Genomic DNA, 18,692 nt, shown 5'->3' on the forward strand with positions numbered 1-18,692 from the left:
TTTGCTGCAAATTCAAAACTGGATTACTCTGGAACGGCTAACTGTACAGGGGACTGCTTTACACCTTTCTGTTCGGTAAGGTCAGCTGTTTATTCTGATATATGGTTTGTTATACGTGTTGAACGAAGGGTTCCTGAAGTATCCCACTGATATGAATGGGTAGGGAGATGGGCGCAGAAACTTCAGTAGAATTTATGATTAAATTGAATTATATTATTTACTTTTCTCGTGAACCGTTCGCCACAGCAATTAACGGCTAACATCGTTTAAAAGTTGAGAAAAAGCTCTTTCATGTGATGTGATAGGCTACTTGTCTGTGTTGTGATGTCTGTGTGATGAGTAGGCTCGTTCGCGAGTAGTTCAACTGAGAAGAATGGGTGAATTTGGATGCACTTTCTTTCTTGCCGTGCGCTGTCACTTTCTCCACTGCGTAAAAGACTAAATTAATTTGCGCTGTAAATGCTTATTTTGACAGGCCATAGGCTAAATAAAAATTGTTATTAGTCGGACGCAAAACAGAATATTGAAAGAAGGGGACACCAAGGCCACCGTGGCCTGTAAACCTCTGATTTTCAAAGGGACATCACGGCCAACTCAAGGGGCAACGATGGCCATGGCCGTCGTGAAATTCCTACCCTGCACATAGTGCACACACAGTAACGAAGCCAACTCAGGATGCCAACGATATGGTTCGTGAAGTTAGTTGTATTGCCAACGTGCTTGATTTTAGTGTGGCAGGTTTTACACACCGCCTACGTCTTGTCTAGTTTCCCATTAACTTCGTAGAATCCGAAATGTGCCCAGATGTCCGCTTTCCAAGCTTTGGGTGCGTTTTTAATTACCCGTCTATCACGTTCATCTCCCTTCTTCATCTTGATTCTTTAGTGTTGTTGTTATGCTAGCTAGTGCTACCGCTTAGCATGTAGCTACAGGCTGCACATTTCATTACAACGTTGCTCCGGAAATGGTCCCAGAAATAATTGTCCACTCAAGGCTAGAAAATAAGGCTTTACAGTGTTTTTTCATACCATCCAGACACATCTGTAGTGCTCTGTAATAACTGTCATAATTCTGTACAGTTGCTAAGATGGTATCATTGAACTGTCCTCCTGGAAAGCAATAAAAATCTCTGTAAACCTTCAGTAAAGCATGTGAAGAAAAGCGTTTCAAGGCCTCCAGATCAAGAGTGGAATGAGAGCATGCTGTAGTTAACCTGTACTCAAAATGTCTTTTGCCAAACCCCAGATGTTGTGTGTGTGTGTGTGTGTGGGGGTGTGTGTGTGTGTGTGTGTGTGTGGGGGGTATGTGGGTGTTGGTGTTATGGTGTATGCACAGGTGCACCAAACAAAGTGCTCCAGTTTACCTGACTTTCTTAGCCTGCTCTTCTCTGAAGAAAGAGGACACCATTTTGCTTAAGCTGGCTTAATTTATCTTACTGCAGGTCCCAGCTTCTCCAACTACCTCAAACTGTCAGACTGCTGCACCCCGTCCTGCTTGGCCACAGTCCCGTTTTTTAAGTTTTACTCCAGTTTTCTCTTCTCTGCACTGTGTCCAGCCCGATTCATTCACCCCATCATTGGGGTTAAAAGTTCTGCTTATCTAATGATGCGGCGAGGTTAAAGGATATTATGAAATATTGTGCCTCACTCAGAAAATAGGAAAATGTTCTTTAAGGGGCCCTTTGAGAGTACTGAATAGAACACTTGTTTTCATCATCATACATGATACCTTCACTGCTCACTGATACTGTCCTCTTTGGTGACAGGTCAAAGTTCAGAGTCTTTATTGTCCCTGTTGGTTGGGTTGGTTATTTCACCTTAAATATGCCCTCTGGTGAATCACATTTTTAACCTTGTGTCATGTCATGTCCGTTTGATGTCTGCTATGCTTTTCAAGACAAAATCAGCCAATTTCAGCTTTGGATCTAAGGTCCAATCACAGCCTCATTATAGACATTCAAACTGCAGTCCTTCATGAACTAATCCTGAATATTTGGGACAATTCTTCATAAAGTTGCTAACAATTCTTCATAAAGTTAGCTAACAACAAAGTCAACATTGGATTTGGGCCCTTTTTATTCTGCCCTATAATACAAGGTGAGTCCGGTAGGCTTTACATTTGAGTTGAGAGGAAATGAAAGCTTTGAGACAAAAGTGCCTCGATCAGTATCAGGCTCTAACCTTCAGAGTATCTCATTTTTTTTACCTTAACATAACGTTTCCATAATAATTTTGATAATAACATAATCTCACAACATGACAAACGGTACTTCTGCCATTTCTGAGCCGCCCTCTGTAGGCAATTACCGACCTAGCAACTTTCTGTGTTCGGGTAGGAACACTTCTACAGATTGCTGTCGGTGCATGATCACGTGAGGGCATTTATCCCAATCCGTGAATTAGTGAAACACACTCAGCTCACAGTGAACACACAGTAAAGTGAAGCACACACTAATCCCGGCGCAGTGAGCTGCCTGCAACAACAGCGGCGCTCGGGGGGCAGTGAGGGGTTAGGTGCCTTGCTCAAGGCATTCCCACTGGTCGGGGTTCGAACCGGCAACCCCGAGGTTACAAGTCCGAAGCGCTAACCAGTAGGCCACGGCTGCTTGGTTATGTTCATACTTAGCAGAATACTCATATTTAGTTCATTTATTATTGCGCTGCTCAACTGTAGGGGGAGCCCGAGAGCAAATCTTGTTTAGTGCTGCTTTAAAGATGAGAGGCTTAATTAAAATGTCCATTGTTCTACAGGCGGACGAAGAGTTTGCTGATTCTGCTCGTCTGCTTACAGCATTAAATCAATAAAAACGTTTGGAAGTGCTGGATTTTTGTGCGGTGTTTATTACACCTGAGAACGAGGGGTTTCCATGGGCTTTTAGACAAATTGCCTTTATGGGATATGATTCAATTGAGGAGATTGTTGGCAAAAATGCAATTCTGTCTCAATAATGGCTACCTACCCTCATCATATGTCTTGTGTATCATAAACTCATATTTACAGCAAATGAGAATGGGCTGTCAAAACCAAGAATGCTGTCAACACAATCAGCTCTGTGTATTGATTTACAGTGACACCCTTAAGGTGACTACATTTACTTGATACATTTGTCAAATCTGTCCTTTTTTTGGTCAAAGCACAGCATACTGTATCTTCATGACTGTATCGCCCCATTAGAGTAATAGTTTCAAAAGGCCCAATAAATAAGCAGTCATAGTGCATTGAGGCTTCTTGAACATGATGGATATGTATGAGAGGCAAATGTAGCAAACACAAAGACATCTGGGCTTTTATTTTTCCTCTTAGTTGGCACCTCTTCAAAAGAATGCAATAATCAGAATTGGTTTTAGAGTGCAATCAGTCACCACACCGTCTCTGAGTGTGTGCGTGCGCGCGCGCGTGTGTGTGTGTGTGTGTGTGTGTGTGTGTGTGTCCGTTTTTATATCTGTGGTCAGGAATTTGCTATGGCTGTCAGTATGCTGGAGATGAAGCAGGAAAGGACCATCTGGGAGCATGAAATGGATAGCATTTCAAAGTGTCTGTGTCATGTCATTGCATTTAAGTTGAATTCATAGCAGATTATGTTTAATGCCGTTTACAGCCTCCAGAAGAACATGTATTGTTAGCCACCTGTAGTTTTATTTCTTAATTCTCAAAATCTCTCTTTCTATTATGGTATTTTTGTTCAGGGAATAAAGCTGTACAGTGTAAAATCACCATGCTTTGCCATTATTTTATATATTCTTATATTTAACAATGCCTTATTTTCATTGGCATTGTGTTATGAATAGTCACTGGCAGTAAAGCAATGAATAAAACAATATATTTATTATACATTTGCCTGAAAACTGAAAACATTCACTTCTTTACACTCAGTTTGCAATTGAATAACACATTTATAGCAATATTAACAATATAGCACTGACAGCAATAGGCTCACATGTTCAACCAATTTCCTGACCACTATTAAAGAGACATTTGGAATATTGAACTGAATCAATTCATTAACTTTCAAAAATCATATCGCAAATCACAAATGCAATATCTGTCAGAAAAATTGCAATTACCATAGATATTTTTTGGGCAGCCCTAGTTTCAGCATAAATGTTTTTCTGTGTACATGTGTGTGTATGTTTTTGTGTATGTGTGTGTGTTTGTTTATACATGTATGTCTATACGTCTGCACAAACCACATGTCTGTGTGTGTGTGTGTGTGTGTGTGTGTGTGTGTGTGTGTGTGTGAGTGTCTGTTTCTATGTATGAATCTGTAGGCTATGTATAACTCTATGTATATGTAGCCTTTCCAGATTTGTGATTAGTGTGTAGAGTTTTGCAAAGATAGTCAATAGTTGCAAATATAGCACATATGCAATCAGGAAATGGGTACCACTTTATAATAACTACACACTATTAAGCATGTATTAAGCATTTGTAAGCTATTACTAAAGGCTTTGTTCCTCATTTGTAAAGCATTGTTCCTACATTAATTCTCATCAGTAAAGCATTTGTGCACACAGTTATGAAATGTTTGTACAAGGTGGAGGTAGCGTAGTGGATAAGGAGCTGGGCCCAGTGTCCCAGTCATTTGACGCACCATGTTCCTTTCTCTGCTTTTACCTTATAGGCCTAATAAAATATAGCCTACACTTAGACAAAGATAATCAGAAACTATTCTGCCAATGTATCGTTTCATACTTAACCCTTTGCAGACTGCACCGAACATTTCTTTTTTTTATGCTTGATGGTCTCATGGCACAAAAAGGCTTACTGTGTGATTATGCTACATTGCAGAGATACAATATACCCATCATTGTAATCAGGAGAAATAGGCCTTTTAAAATGATAAACAATATAGCTAATAAGTTTGAGAAGAACACACATATTTTTTCAAAAAGATCTTCAAAATTCAACCCCAAAAAACACGAAAATATCAGTTTGTCAGGATTAATCTAATTTCCCCCCTCATTTCTGTTGTAGGTAGAGAAAAACCTAGAGTGTATGAGAGATTCACAATTTTGTTGTACTCAGACTTTTGAACTATTTGTTCAAAAGGTTTATTAAACCTTTGCATATGGCACAAAACATTCCGTTTAGACATTTACATTGATAGTCTGGCATTATAATTTATTTGCCTCGGGTGTACTGTGGAGTGGGTAAGACTGTTTTTAGTGGCAGGCTAACACATACTGATGACTTGTGCTAGCCTAGCACCTGCAAACTCTGCAACTAGAAGGACTGGATGAAATGTGTTGAAAACGGTCTCCACTGATGAATATCAGCTTTAGCTAATTTGGAAATGAGGTCCTATCTCCAAAATCCTGAACCACCCCTTTAACGAGTACTCTGGACCACTCGTTGGTCTATGAGTGTTTTCATAACGTTATTAAGCAACGATGGTTTTGGACAAATGAATGAACAAACTATTTAAAACTGTGTGTACAAATGCTTTAAGGCACGGACACACACTATCACGATTATCGTCTGTCGGAGGTCGGTGACACGAGTCTGTTCGGTGTGTTCCATGCCGTCGTCAGTAGGAAGCCATCGGCGGTCATTTTGGACGATTTGACTTGTCGAATCGGCCAGTGGGCAGTCGGACTCAATAACCAATCTGATTGGTGGAGTGCTAGCCCTTGACTTTACATTATTTCAGATTATTTTTTATTATAATTTGTAAACCCACTCTATTGTCTTACTTTTATGTTCATTTACCAAGATCATATGGCACAATCAATTGCTACTTAAGCAGCTTATGTGCTCCTGCTGAGTTGTCTTATACGCTTAGGTGGATTTTTAATGGTGTAAGTGTGTTCTGAAGCCAGAATGTCCATTAAATAGCTCCTCTGTCTGTGTGTTTTATCTCCAAGTATGACCTGGTCTGAGAAGACCACTGCATTATTGCAAAGACTTATTATGTATCTTTCCCTTTAGCTTCTCAATGCACAGTTGCAGTTTGGAGATGGAGTGCCATGAATGGCCAGTGGTCCCGTCAAAAGACAATATATTATGCTTTAGTTGTTTGTATTATTATTTCAAGAGTGAATTTGAATATTTTATGTAGTTGCTTAACATCACTTTATTTCTTTGTTTTTTCTCTCTCTATCTCTCTCTCTAATCACCTTCTCTGCTCCTTTCTCTCTCCTGCTCTCTTCTTCTCCAGTTTGTTCCTCCAGACCTATGCATCTGTAACTTTGTGCTGGAGCAGTCTCTATCAGTGCGAGCTCTGCAAGAAATGCTGGCCAAAACAGGACTGAACAATGAAGTGAGTACCACCCATGCGATCCCTTTAATTTGCATGGTCCCGCTACATAACACACACACACACACACACACACACACACTAACAAACACACACACAGAGACACTCCTAGACCCATACTGTACAATTTACAGAGGATTGAGGAAATTGCTTCTAAGTAGGATTCATTTGACTGCTGGTTACACCCCATTGAAGTCATAAGTTAATGAAGCCTTTCCAGATGGACCTGCAGAGCAAATTCAAATTTGCTAACTAGTTGGTCTGGGTTCACCCAGGCTAGCGGGTTGTATGCGTGAACACAAATGTCTAAGTTATTTGCCCTGGACATCACCCGCACCTGACACTAACAGCCCTCTAGCACTAAGCACAGGTGTTACCTGAGTGAGCATAGGTCTGAATAACACAGGTAATAACATATATAGGAGATTAGGAGTGGACCGGTTGAGGAGTATAAAAACACTGCCCAAAGTTCCACAATGTGTCCAACTATAAAAACTACAACTAGCATAGTAGGCATAGTCATACTATCCATGTGAAACTATTGGAACATTATTTTAATAATGGAATGAAATGATTGGTTACCAGGGGCTGTAGGCCAACCCTGTTCCCCCATTTATCCGGCCAGGTTCAACCCTGGCACCTCCCCTTACTGAAACCACCCGTTGCATTTCCTGTAGGTGTGAACACATTCCACCCATGCCATCACGTCTTGTGTGAACATTCAACTCTTTGAAGCCTGTGCCTGTTGGCATGTGATGTGTCTGGAGGTTTGAAAACAGCTACAGTCAGCTGTTCTCAGTGAGGCATGAGTCAGTCTTCAGCTACATTGTATGTTACTGTATGAGGGAGAGTGAGACACCTGGCAGCTATCACAGGGATAAGGATATATGCTATCAGAAGAAACATCCATCCGAGTTCAGTGAGCTGAATTAAAAAATCAGTTATTTTTTTAGTGGGAGCAACAGTGTTGTCTCCCTGCATTGCTATTGAGGAAATACTTTTGATGAAGTAATTTTCCATGCCTTCTCTAACTCTCAGCAAGTCTGTTGTAATCCCAGTAGGCAGTCACCATTCCTTTTAATGATTTTATTTTGGGAACAAATCTAAACGAAATGAGCCCCTTTTTTGTCCTGAATGATGATGATCATCAGTGCATACATTCTGTCTGAGCGCGGCACTCATGCTTGATGCCTGATAGATGAAATCTCCCTTCTATTACATCCAAACGATAATGCACTCACTTTTAAAAAAAGAAAACGTTTCTTCAACACTCTTTCTTTTCTGACTCCATTTCTCCCCCCTCACTCAGTCACTCATTTTCTGGCCTGCCACCTCATGTTTGCAGTCCAAGTCTCACTGACTCCAAATGCAGTCTTTCGTGATCAGATGTTGGCTAAGCCTCTGTGGAGAAGTGGACTGGGGCTAATGCTGCTGAGTCTCTCATGCCGGTTGCCTACTGTGTGTGGACGAGGCTAAATAACTAATGGCATTATGGATTCCAAGAGGAATGGGAACAAGTCGATGGTGTTGGAGCTCTTAACAACGTGACAAATACAAACTGAAATCAGATTCCAAGGCAGTTGAGGTGTTGGTGTGTGTACCTGGGACATACACACACAACTCAGACACACACACACACACACACACACACACACACACACACACACATTTATGTAAGTAAAAAAAAAATGACAGTCAAAAATGTAATCCAGTCCTATTCTTTTGAATACTCAGAGAGATGTAGTCTAAAAAATTCATAAAGTTGAAAACCCACCACAGCTAATGTAGCAAAATGACCCATTCGTCCCCATGATCTTTCTGCTCTCCTCCTGGCTGCTTTTAGTTGGGGAAGATGAATGCACTTGTCCAACGAACATTGTGCTGTCAGCCATGCACTGCTGCGGCAGGCCAGTCTGTGGTAATTAGAACACTTCACTAACGCCAGAGTCCCTACTGCCATTTTCCACACTCCTGCAGTAGTCGGAGCCGTGAGGAGATTTTTGGACCTTTAGCAGGGGGGCTGTACACTAGCAACAAACCAAACACAGACATTATTTTCAAAGATGTATGTGTGTGAATGTGTGCGTGTGTGAATGTGTGAGTGTGTGTGTGTGTGTGTGAGTGCACGCACGCACCTGTGTGTTGAGACGTGTGTTTGTATGTGTGTTTACATGTATGTGTACGCATGTGTATGTTTGTGTGTGTTTGTCAGTGTGTGTGGAGGAGAGTAGTAAAAGTGCCAAAGCTGCTGAAGTCAGATGTCAGATCACCACTTTGTTTCTGGTATACAGTCAGAACTCCACACACATATTTGAGTAATTTGAGTGCGCACTAAGGACAGGTGGCTAGATAAACAGCAGAATTGCTGAATTTGATGAAAAAAGAAATAGACTTAAATCAAGGACAACCTTCAACCAGTCAGAATGCCACAAGGCCATTCTGTTGTTTGAACATTGGAATCAGTTACTCTGCCGGCCAAGCTAAAGTACCGGCTCTAGCAGACTGTTGTTGAGTTAGTGTAGAAAACATTATTTGAGTGGTAACAGGGAGCCCTGCAAAATGGGATTTGATACTAGATGGATGAACATAGTGAAGGGCACTTCAGACAGATGGTTTGGCAGGTGTCAGTACTGTTAAAGTACTGTTAACAATCCAAGACACAGTGTGACTTTATTAGCCGTTATGGTAACACTTTACGGTAAGGGTACATAAATTATCATGAATTCACTCATTTCTTAATTTGCCTAGTTTACTCAAAAAAGTAATGCAACCTATTACAAGGGCTTTTTTGAGTAAACACAACTAGAAATAAGGCAACTTATTGTAAATGTTTTTGTGAGTATACTCGAAGAGAGGGCATAACTTACATAATCAATTTGAAATAAAAACATCTTTCAACTATAAAAAGCTTTTTCTACCAACTATTCGGAGGACTTCAAAACACAAGTTTAAGTTACTAGTTGGTACAACTTAAGATAAAAAGTAAGGAAAACCCAAAGCAACAATTAATGCAAGTGATTGCAGAAATCAGTGTAGAAGCACTGCACACACAAGTAGCCTCAAAATGATCTTTTACACAGCCTAAATGCAGCATAGAATACACAGATATTTTTCAAAAATGTTTTGAAACTACAGGTTTTCACCTCTAATCAGTGAACTTTGAGCTGCACACAATCAAAAAATAAATAAATAAAAATAATAAAAAAAAATGTTTTGAAACTACAGGTTCTCACCTGTAATCAGTGAACTTTCATCTGCACACAATAAAAGAATATATCAGAAATGTTTTGAAACAATGGGGTTTCAACTATATTCAGTGATCTTTGAGCTGCACACAATCAAAAAAAAAAAATAATAATAATAATAATAATAAAAAAAGTCACTTACAATCACAATACACAATAGGTACTGTAGTGTTAAGATCCTGAGTGCTATGGGCCTCATAATACAAACTGTAATGAGGGAACTCTGTAATGAGGATAAAACATGGCTTTGAAAAGAAAAATGCCATTGTTTTCAAAATTGAATAATAAAATGCACTTTGTTGTACCTTTTAGTCATAAAGCAACAAAAATTGTATAAAAATGCATGGTAACATTTTACATGATGGGTAAGTACATATCACATTCATAGCAGCTGTGAAATTATCAAACTAAGTATTTATAATTTATTCATAAAACATGACACAACATTCATTCACATCCAAGTTTAACACTGGGAAGTAAACTACATAGAGATGACCCGGGAACTTTGGACATTTTCCCTTGAGTGTGGGCAAAGCGGCAAAATATTATAATTACCTCAAGGTGTCAACAAATCAGGGTCAACAAATACTGGTCAGCTATATGTAGTTTACCTCTCAGTCTTAAACTCGGATAAGTGATTATGAATACTTAACAACCTGTATAGCAATAATATAAGCTATTCATAAAAATATTTAGATATGATATGATCAGATGACAAGCATAAATGGCAATAAATATCGCCATTCTGACTGCCACATTTTTGAAGGGTTGGGTATGAATGTTGTCATGTCTTCTGAAACGGTCACTACAGCTACTATGAATATGTTATGTACTCACCCGTCAAGTAAAGTGTTACCAAATGCATAAAATTAAACTTAAAAGGTCTCACAGTCCTAACAATCAGTAAAACTTACAATAATGTGCCATTACATCAATCAAACTATCGCAGATGTCCCTGCATTTTATTTCCGAAAGACAGGGTTCTCGCAGAACAGCTGGTAGTTCCTAGGTTGAGAAAAACCTTTTGTATCACCTCAAAGGTATACTTGAGGTTTTTGGGGTATTGCATATTGATTGCATAAACAAGGCCCATCAAATACGCAAATGCAGATGGTACATCCTTAATATCCTGGAGAACAACAGTCTCTTCCAAAATGATGGCTGTGTTGATTACCACAGGAAGAGACTCGACTGCTGCAACGCCATCTTCTTTCACTGTGAGGATCCCAATTTTCACACCTTTGGTGTAGTCTTCCTCAGCATCTGTATCCTGAGAGTGTGCAAACACAGAAGACACCACTGATTGAGTCAAACATAATTAAAAGAAAAGCTGTATAGATTAATCAATTTGTTAACACAATCAAAATACTTTAGAAAGTCATCATAAATACACTACTTGGCTTGTGTACTATGATATAGTGTGTATCCAACTGTTTTATAATAAATAAAAACACAGTTTACATATTACAATACAATGTGTCATTCAATATCAAGGGACAGGGAAGAGGAAGACGGCAAAAGGGATGCCAGAGAGACGGACAGAAGACAGGGACGAGTTGGTAAAGGACACAAGGAGATTGGGGATAGGAAAAAGGAGGAGAGGCAGGATAAAAGAAAGGAGCCAAAGAAGTAGAGGAAGAAACACAGGTGGTGAGATAAGACAACATGCACAGAGAATAAGATTGATTATTACCAGACATTTCTTGAAAAGACTTGTTGGGTCCTCCCTGAGGTAGAGGGGCAATCCTTCCAAGGCTATTCTTTTACGGTGTTCTGCAATGCATGCCATCACCTGGGCACACAGACAGAGATACAAAGATTATTTAATTCCCAAATTTTCATAATTCAGAATGAATCTGTAGTCATTAAAGTGCATGCGTTTTCCTAGTCTGGCAACCCCAATTTTAGCTTTGTCTTTGCTACCGCGGCCACGCATGACGTTTGTTCGCACAATCAGTGAGAAATCAAAAAAAATAAAAAAATCAACACATTACATGGGTTGAGGCAAGCTAAAGCTGGCAATCATGGAAATAACTTCATGTCACAAACTATTGTTGTGAAAAGGTTGTGTCTATTTTCCTGCTCCCCTGATATAATGTTAAGGCTAATGTTGTTTATAAATTTAAATGTGAATTGCGGATTTTAAAGCCGTTTTTTGCTCTGAGCAAAAGTAGCAAAACAGCAGTGAAACTTGCCAGCATTGAGCAGAGCGGAAAGCAAAGGTGCATAGCAGCTACTGCTGGCGATGTGAAAACCCCTTTACAGGAGAAACATTTACATATCACTTTGTATTGTTATTAAGCAAAGTTTGGCTAACGTTAAATTAAGTCAAAAGGACTGGTCCAACGTTTATAAAAAGTAGTCTTATTTAGATTGTAACGAAGCATCTTACAAGTTAGCAAACACAACTTTGCATGACAAGCTATGGCATTTCGCGTTTTCAGCTACAACACAAACTGTTCCCCAGCAATTTGGCTATGGACACAACTGGACAATAATAAGCTGAATTACGTGAAGCAAGGGAAACGTTCGTTGTTCAGAGGTGTACGCATAACTTTATAGTCATTATCATTGGCCAAAGTCTCACCAAAGATGTCGGTTTATGTTAGCTTCCATTAACTAGTTAACATTAGCTCGCCAGCTGAGTAGACTAACGCTAGCTAGCCATTGCAATGTTCAACAAACTATACAAGACTTGAGTTTAAGGCGATAAAATGACTGTGTAGATTGATTTTGTACTTTACCTTTACTGCGATGTTCCTGGTCGCTGTAGAGAGAAACCACAAACTTTCTGGCGATCTTCCCTCACAAGACTAATCCACCACATGGAGTAGTTCTTCTTGGCTTTGCCTTGAGCTCCTTCTGGCTCAGTGGGGAATCCCCCGTGAGTGATTCAAAGCACGCATGTGCCAACATGAGATTTTTTTTCAGGTGACTTCACAGACACAGGCAATTAAATATTGAAGTTGAGTCAACTGGGTTACAAAAGTATGTGAGATGAAGTCACAAAACTTGATAAGATAAATTCATTATATGAGTTTAGTATATTTTTCTGGTCTTTCCAGTTCTGTTTACTCCTTTACATATTCTGGCTGAAAAAATGCAAGTTCTAATTTTTACAGTGTATCTCATGAATCAGGAATTGACATTAGTTCATAGTCTCTCATTTGTGACCTCGTGCATGAACAACACATTATTTAAAGCATTAGGTATGGTGGGTACATCATCATGAATTTTGATTTATTAAGCATGATCATGGTGATTTCTTTTTCTAGCTAAAAATGTGGTCATCACTTCTCATGAAATTCAGGATTATTGTACATAAATTATCATGAATTCATGCATGTAAGATTTAATTTGTTAGGGGAATATACAGTACAATAAACAATCAATCAATATTGTCTCATGCATATCATCATTAACTATTAAGCATTAGCTTCTCATGAGTAATGTTTGTGGCCCCTCAGCTAAAGTGGTGAGTAGGTCCTTCTTTAACACTGATGAATGACATGTTATTGATGTTGGCTAAATTGTGAAATGACATGAATGAATGGTTAGTTTCTCATGAGTTTATAATTTTTGTGTGTCATCACAATTAGCTTCTTATGAGTAATCATGTTTGTGGCCCCTCAGCTAAAGTAGTGAATAGGTCCTTCTGTAACACTGATGAATGACATGTTATTTGATGTTGGGTAAATTGTGAAATGACATGAATTAATAGTTAGTTTCTCATGAGTTCATGATGTTTGTATGTCATCACAATTTGAATTAGTCTGATGTCGTCATACTCAATTCTAGTCAGAATTGAAGTCTGATACTATTTCATTGGGGCGTGATTATGGGGTGTGTTTCAACCGACACAGAGGAGGAGAATGGCTCTGCACTCAATTGGAGACCTAACCAATCAGGGGCCAGTTCCCCGATAACGCTCACTCTTAATATATAAGAGTGATAATGCGCTAAGAAGACTCAAAAGATATATCTTACCAAAGTTGTTTATGTTCCTAAGTGTGTTCCCCGAAGTGTCCCTTAGGAAGATTCTTAACTTAATGATCTTAACGATGCCTCTTACGTTCGACGTTACAAAGGCGCTGTCCCAAGTGAAGGTGCTGAATTAGTTGGCATCGATTGCTCAGGAATCGATTTTCCACTTCACACGAAGGTGCATGACCGCGTTAAGAAAGACAACACATTCTATGCAAATGGAACATTCCTCAAATTATTCCAGTAACTTTTATTTTAACATAGTTTAAGTTATCAGTAAAATATAGACTATTAATTAAATTATCAAATTGTCAGTTATATGTTCACACGATATGTTGTAACGGGTAGGCCTATCCTCGCTAATCATCCACCCTCCTTATCCCGTTGTGCCACTTGTGCCGCTTTTTGACATGGGTTTAACGACTTCTAAAAAAATGTGTAATACACTTTTATATTAATGGTAAGGTACATTACAATTAGAATTGATTGGCAAGCAGCTGCAGTTACTTCTGTTTAATGTGGTATTGAGTGCCATTGGTTAATGTTTTCAATAAAAAGCAACCTATCTACAATGAACAGAGAGAGAGTTAGATACAGAATATGGTGGGCAAGCAACGTAAAAAAGGGCACCAAGCTTCTCGTCAGAGGAACTTGAAGTTTTGCTGGATGAGGTGAGGTTGCACAAGGTGACACGGTTTTCCAGCTTTCGGAATAACATGTGCAACAGCACCAAAAAAGAGCTATGGAGCGACATGGACTACACGGCTCCGTGGCCGGCGCCGTTTTTGATTCAATACAAGGACACGTTGGATCGCTGCCATAGTTGGTCGCTTACTGGACACCACCATGCTTACCCATTTATAGATCTCATCCATTTAGAGGCAAATTCTTTGCCAGCTTTTAATTATCAAAAGTGTTTGCCAATTTGAACGCTTTAATGACATTACAAAATAGACTAGGCTAATTACCACCATATTATTTCTGATACCGAATAAAGTAAACTTCATAAAGAGGCCTGTATCCATTGCAAACATATTTTATTATTAGTCTTAAAATGTCATTAACATAAAATCATCGTTGAGCCACAACATTGTCAACATACTGTACCATAGTTTGACTTGTAGGCTACTGCGCTGCGCTGACTTCTAAAGACTGCTGCACAGTAGCGGCAACTAGCGTCTTGAGCTCAAACAACGCTAAGAAAGAGCTTACGAATGGTCCAGACCAGCCTTACTAACGTGTGACTTACAGAAGATATACTTTGCGGACGAACGTGTCGGGAATCGTGCCATAACGTTAAGAGATAGGTTAAGGAATAGGTTAAGAACTACTTAGCGATAAGAACGTTTTGGGGAACCGGCCCCAGAGCAATAAAGTTATTGCGCTGTCAATATCTTGTACAACAGAGGCGATAGCAAAATCTAAATGTCTAGCTTTAGCGACAGGCTTTTTGTTGCAAACAAAATCAACTGAAGCACGCTCAGGTCATAGTTCGGCATAGTTGCTTCTCAATGGAACTTCCCAATTCCCAACCTGAAATTTTGTGGGCGGGGCTACATTCGGGCTAGCTTTCCAGGCTAAATTTGAATAGGGCTGACCATGTTTGGCAGTAATCATGTAATGAATTAATTGATGATTTATGAGATATTAAGGGATGAAGTAATGCATAAATTGTGTATTAATTCATGCATGAATTCATGATAATTCATGTACCCTTATCGTAAAGTGTTACCACAGTTACAGTACTAACAGGAAGCCTAGCAGAGACATGCTTAACTCCACATATACTGCAGTGCTTAATTAGATGTATAGTCTGGGTCAAAGCCGCACTCAGAAGCACATTTCTGGCGTTTCTTAATGATTACGGAGTAGCAGGAGAAAATGGGCTTCTTTGGCCCAAGTACTTTACAGTCTGCTGCGTGAGCCTGTGTGTGTCTAATGAGCACTGGTTGAGTGGCTCAAATGGTGCGTGTAAAGCAGATGACCTCTGGCAGCTGTGTGTGAGAGTGTGTGTGTGTGTCCAAGTGTCCAACAGAGGTGATAGAGAGAGAGAGAGAGAGAGAGAGTATAAACTGTATATGTGTGTGTGTGTGTGTGTGTGTGTGTACAGTGATATTTCATTCCCAGCATTTACTCTGTCAGCTTACAGGGACGTCGCCAGCCGATGTTACCGGGGCTTCAGCCCCGGATGTTTTGAGTGCAGCTCTGGATGTATTTTGCAAAGTTGACTATGTGAAACCATTATTCCGATTATGCATTGAAACTTTGAGATGAGATGGACCTATTTATCAAACATACAAGAAGGATAGGTCACGGTGGTCCTCTTACTCTCCTTCATGCAGCAGATCTAACTTGAACGTTACCTTACCATAAAACATAATTTGGAACATAGGTTACGTACAGAGAGAGAGAGAGAGAGAGAGAGAGAGAGAGAGAGAGAGGGTTGGGCATGTCATTGTTTGAATTAAGAAATCATAAAGACAACAAGGAGGTGGTGGAGTAAAGCTGTTCTCGTTATTTAGGCTACAAGTCAACTTCAGTGATTCATTCTCCTTAAGTTAGGTTTAACATAAACCATATTATACCATATTAACCATATTAACATGCACCCCGCCTGACGCCTCCTTGCCTGTGCCTGTTGAGGTGTCCACGACTCTGGCAGCCTTGATAGGGACATCAAGGAGGTGGTCATCCCCAGCCCCCACCCCCACACCCCCTCAATATCAGTGCAACACTCACCTCCACCATCACAGGCTATCGTACAACCACCATCACTGGATATTGCACCCCTCCCCCACATGGCGATCATGAACAATGAGGTGACAACGACTCCGTCAACAGCCATCAGACACACAGATCCCAGATGCACCCCCTCCCCTCCCCTCACACCCCCCATCATCACAGCAGATCAAGTAAGAGCTCAACTAAGGAAACTAATAAGGCAGCGGGGCCTGACAGACTGTGTCCAAGGCCACTCAACACCTGTGCTGCTGAACTGGGGGAGCCACTGAAGCACATCTTCAATTTGAGTTTACGCCTCGGACAAGTTCCAACACTGTGAAAGATATCATGTCTCACCCCTGTCCCTAAGAAGCCACACCCTAGTGAGCTTAATGACTACAGACCTGTCGCTCTAACATCACATGTGATGAAGACAATGGAGCGACTGGTCTTAGGTATGCTCAGACCCCAGGTACGCCATGCACTAGACCCATTACAGTTTGCATACCAGGAGAAAGTGGGCGTGGACGATGCCATCACTTATCTTCTACACAGGACACATTCTCACCTAGACAAGGGGAAAAAAGTGCTGTGAGAATCATGTTCTTTGATTTCTCAAGTGCTTTTAACACCATCCACCCCTCAGACTGGGAGACAAGCTCTTGCAGATGGGTGTGGACGCTCACCTGGTAACCTGGATTACGGATTACCTGACCGAGCGACCACAGTTCGTCAGACTCAAGATCTGTCTCTCTGACACTGTGATCTGCAGCACCGGAGCGCCACAGGGAGCTGTGCTCTCTCCAGTCCTGTTCACCCTGTACACATCTGACTTCTGCCACAACACCGAGTCATGCCACATGCAGAAGTTTTCTAACGATACTGCAATTGTGGGGTGTATCAGGAACGGGCAGCAGGAGGAGTACAGGAGCCTGGTGGAGGACTTTGTGCAATGGTGCAAACTCAATCATCTTCAACTCAACACTTCAAAGACCAAGGAGATGGTGGTGGATTTCCGCAGGTCTAAGCCCACTCTGCTACCAGTCTCCATTGATGGGGTCAATGTGGAGGTGGAAAGCACCTACAAGTAGAAAGGGCAGAGCAGGCTGTACTTCCTGAGGAGGCTGCGCTCCTTCAATGTGTGCAGCAAGCTCCTCAGGATGTTCTACCAGTCTGTTGTTGCCAGCGTCCTCTTCTATGCTGTGGTATGTTGGGGAGGAAGCACAAAGAAGAAGGATGCGGGGAGACTTGACAGGCTGGTAAGGAAAGCTGGCTCTGTAGTGGGAGCTGAACTGGAGTGCATCACTTCAATATCTGACAAAAGGACCCTGAACAAACCGATCAACATCTTGGACAATGAGTGTCATCCACTCCACAGCACTATTGTAAAGCAGAAGAGCCTGATCAGCTGGAGACTTCGCTCACTGCCTTGCACAACAGACAGACTGAGAAAGTAATTTGTCCCCAGGGCCATTGAACTGTTCAATGCCTCACTTAAGGGAAGAGGAGAGATAGACTTCTCCGCATAGTCTGTCTGCCTCTTAAGCCCCTCCATGTTTGGATACTGTCTGTCCACTAGCCACTTTTTACCACTGTCTTTCTGCCTCACTGTTTGCATGCTATATTAGCACATATGAATAACCCCTCCCCCCATGCCACAGCCGAACTGTGGCCACACTTATACCTTTACTTCATATAGTTATATATATATAGATAGATATATATAGATATATATTGACTTTATTCTTGCACTGTTGCACTGTTGGACTTACTCATTTGCACCATCACCATGACACTTACTCACACAGAGCACCTTACCTTACCTTACTATGCACAGAGAATCACAGGCTCAGTCCCTGCCTCAGTCATTGCAACCCCCTTTTGATTGATTAATCACCCACTATGCGGATACTGTTTTTAGAATTGATTTAGATTAAGTGTTATTTAGTATAAGTTGTATTTTAGTATATTTAGTATATTCTTTATCTTCTACTGTCCTTATTGCTTAGTTGTGTTTTTTATATTACATGTTAGTGAATGTGTGTGTGATGTCTGTATGCTACTGAGACCTTGAATTTCCCCTAGGGATCAATAAAGTATCTATCTATCTATTATGCATCTTGCTATTTAAAACGCCACTCTGCTAGGAGGCTATAGGCTATATAGTTCGTTTTTTAATAGCAAACAGAAATGTCCAGATAGCAACAGGTCATTACATCCTTTAATTGTCAAAATATTATTGTCCATAATATTCAATTAATGTGGTGCAAATGAGGCTAGAGTCGGTGGATTAATTTATCAGAAGTAAGCAGCAAGAGCAGGCAAAAATCGGCATTATGAAAACCGTTTAGACTCTACGGGCTGAATGTTTTCAACTGACGCCCCTGTCAGCTTACATGCCACTTCATGCCCACCTCTGATGATCTCCTCCAGCAGCACCCCCACCCCCCCACATACCTCCTCTATCCCCCAAACACTGTCAGAAA

At 40.6% G+C, this 18,692-nt stretch overlaps 1 protein-coding gene across 13 annotated transcripts in view; it reads left to right on the forward strand.

Moving 5' to 3' along the window:
- LOC125284383 (ryanodine receptor 3-like) overlaps positions 1 to 18,692 on the forward strand; it is a 200,840-nt gene that overhangs the window by 38,275 nt on the left and 143,873 nt on the right. For all 13 annotated transcript variants that reach the window (XM_048228300.1, XM_048228301.1, XM_048228305.1 and 10 more), the window contains exon 3: positions 6,158 to 6,259. In XM_048228300.1, the coding sequence (XP_048084257.1) occupies positions 6,158 to 6,259 (102 nt within the window). The remainder of the gene's footprint in view (positions 1 to 6,157; positions 6,260 to 18,692) is intronic.

This window comes from Alosa alosa, chromosome 19, assembly GCF_017589495.1.
Source record: "Alosa alosa isolate M-15738 ecotype Scorff River chromosome 19, AALO_Geno_1.1, whole genome shotgun sequence".
In the NCBI taxonomy this organism is placed as follows: domain Eukaryota; kingdom Metazoa; phylum Chordata; class Actinopteri; order Clupeiformes; family Clupeidae; genus Alosa; species Alosa alosa.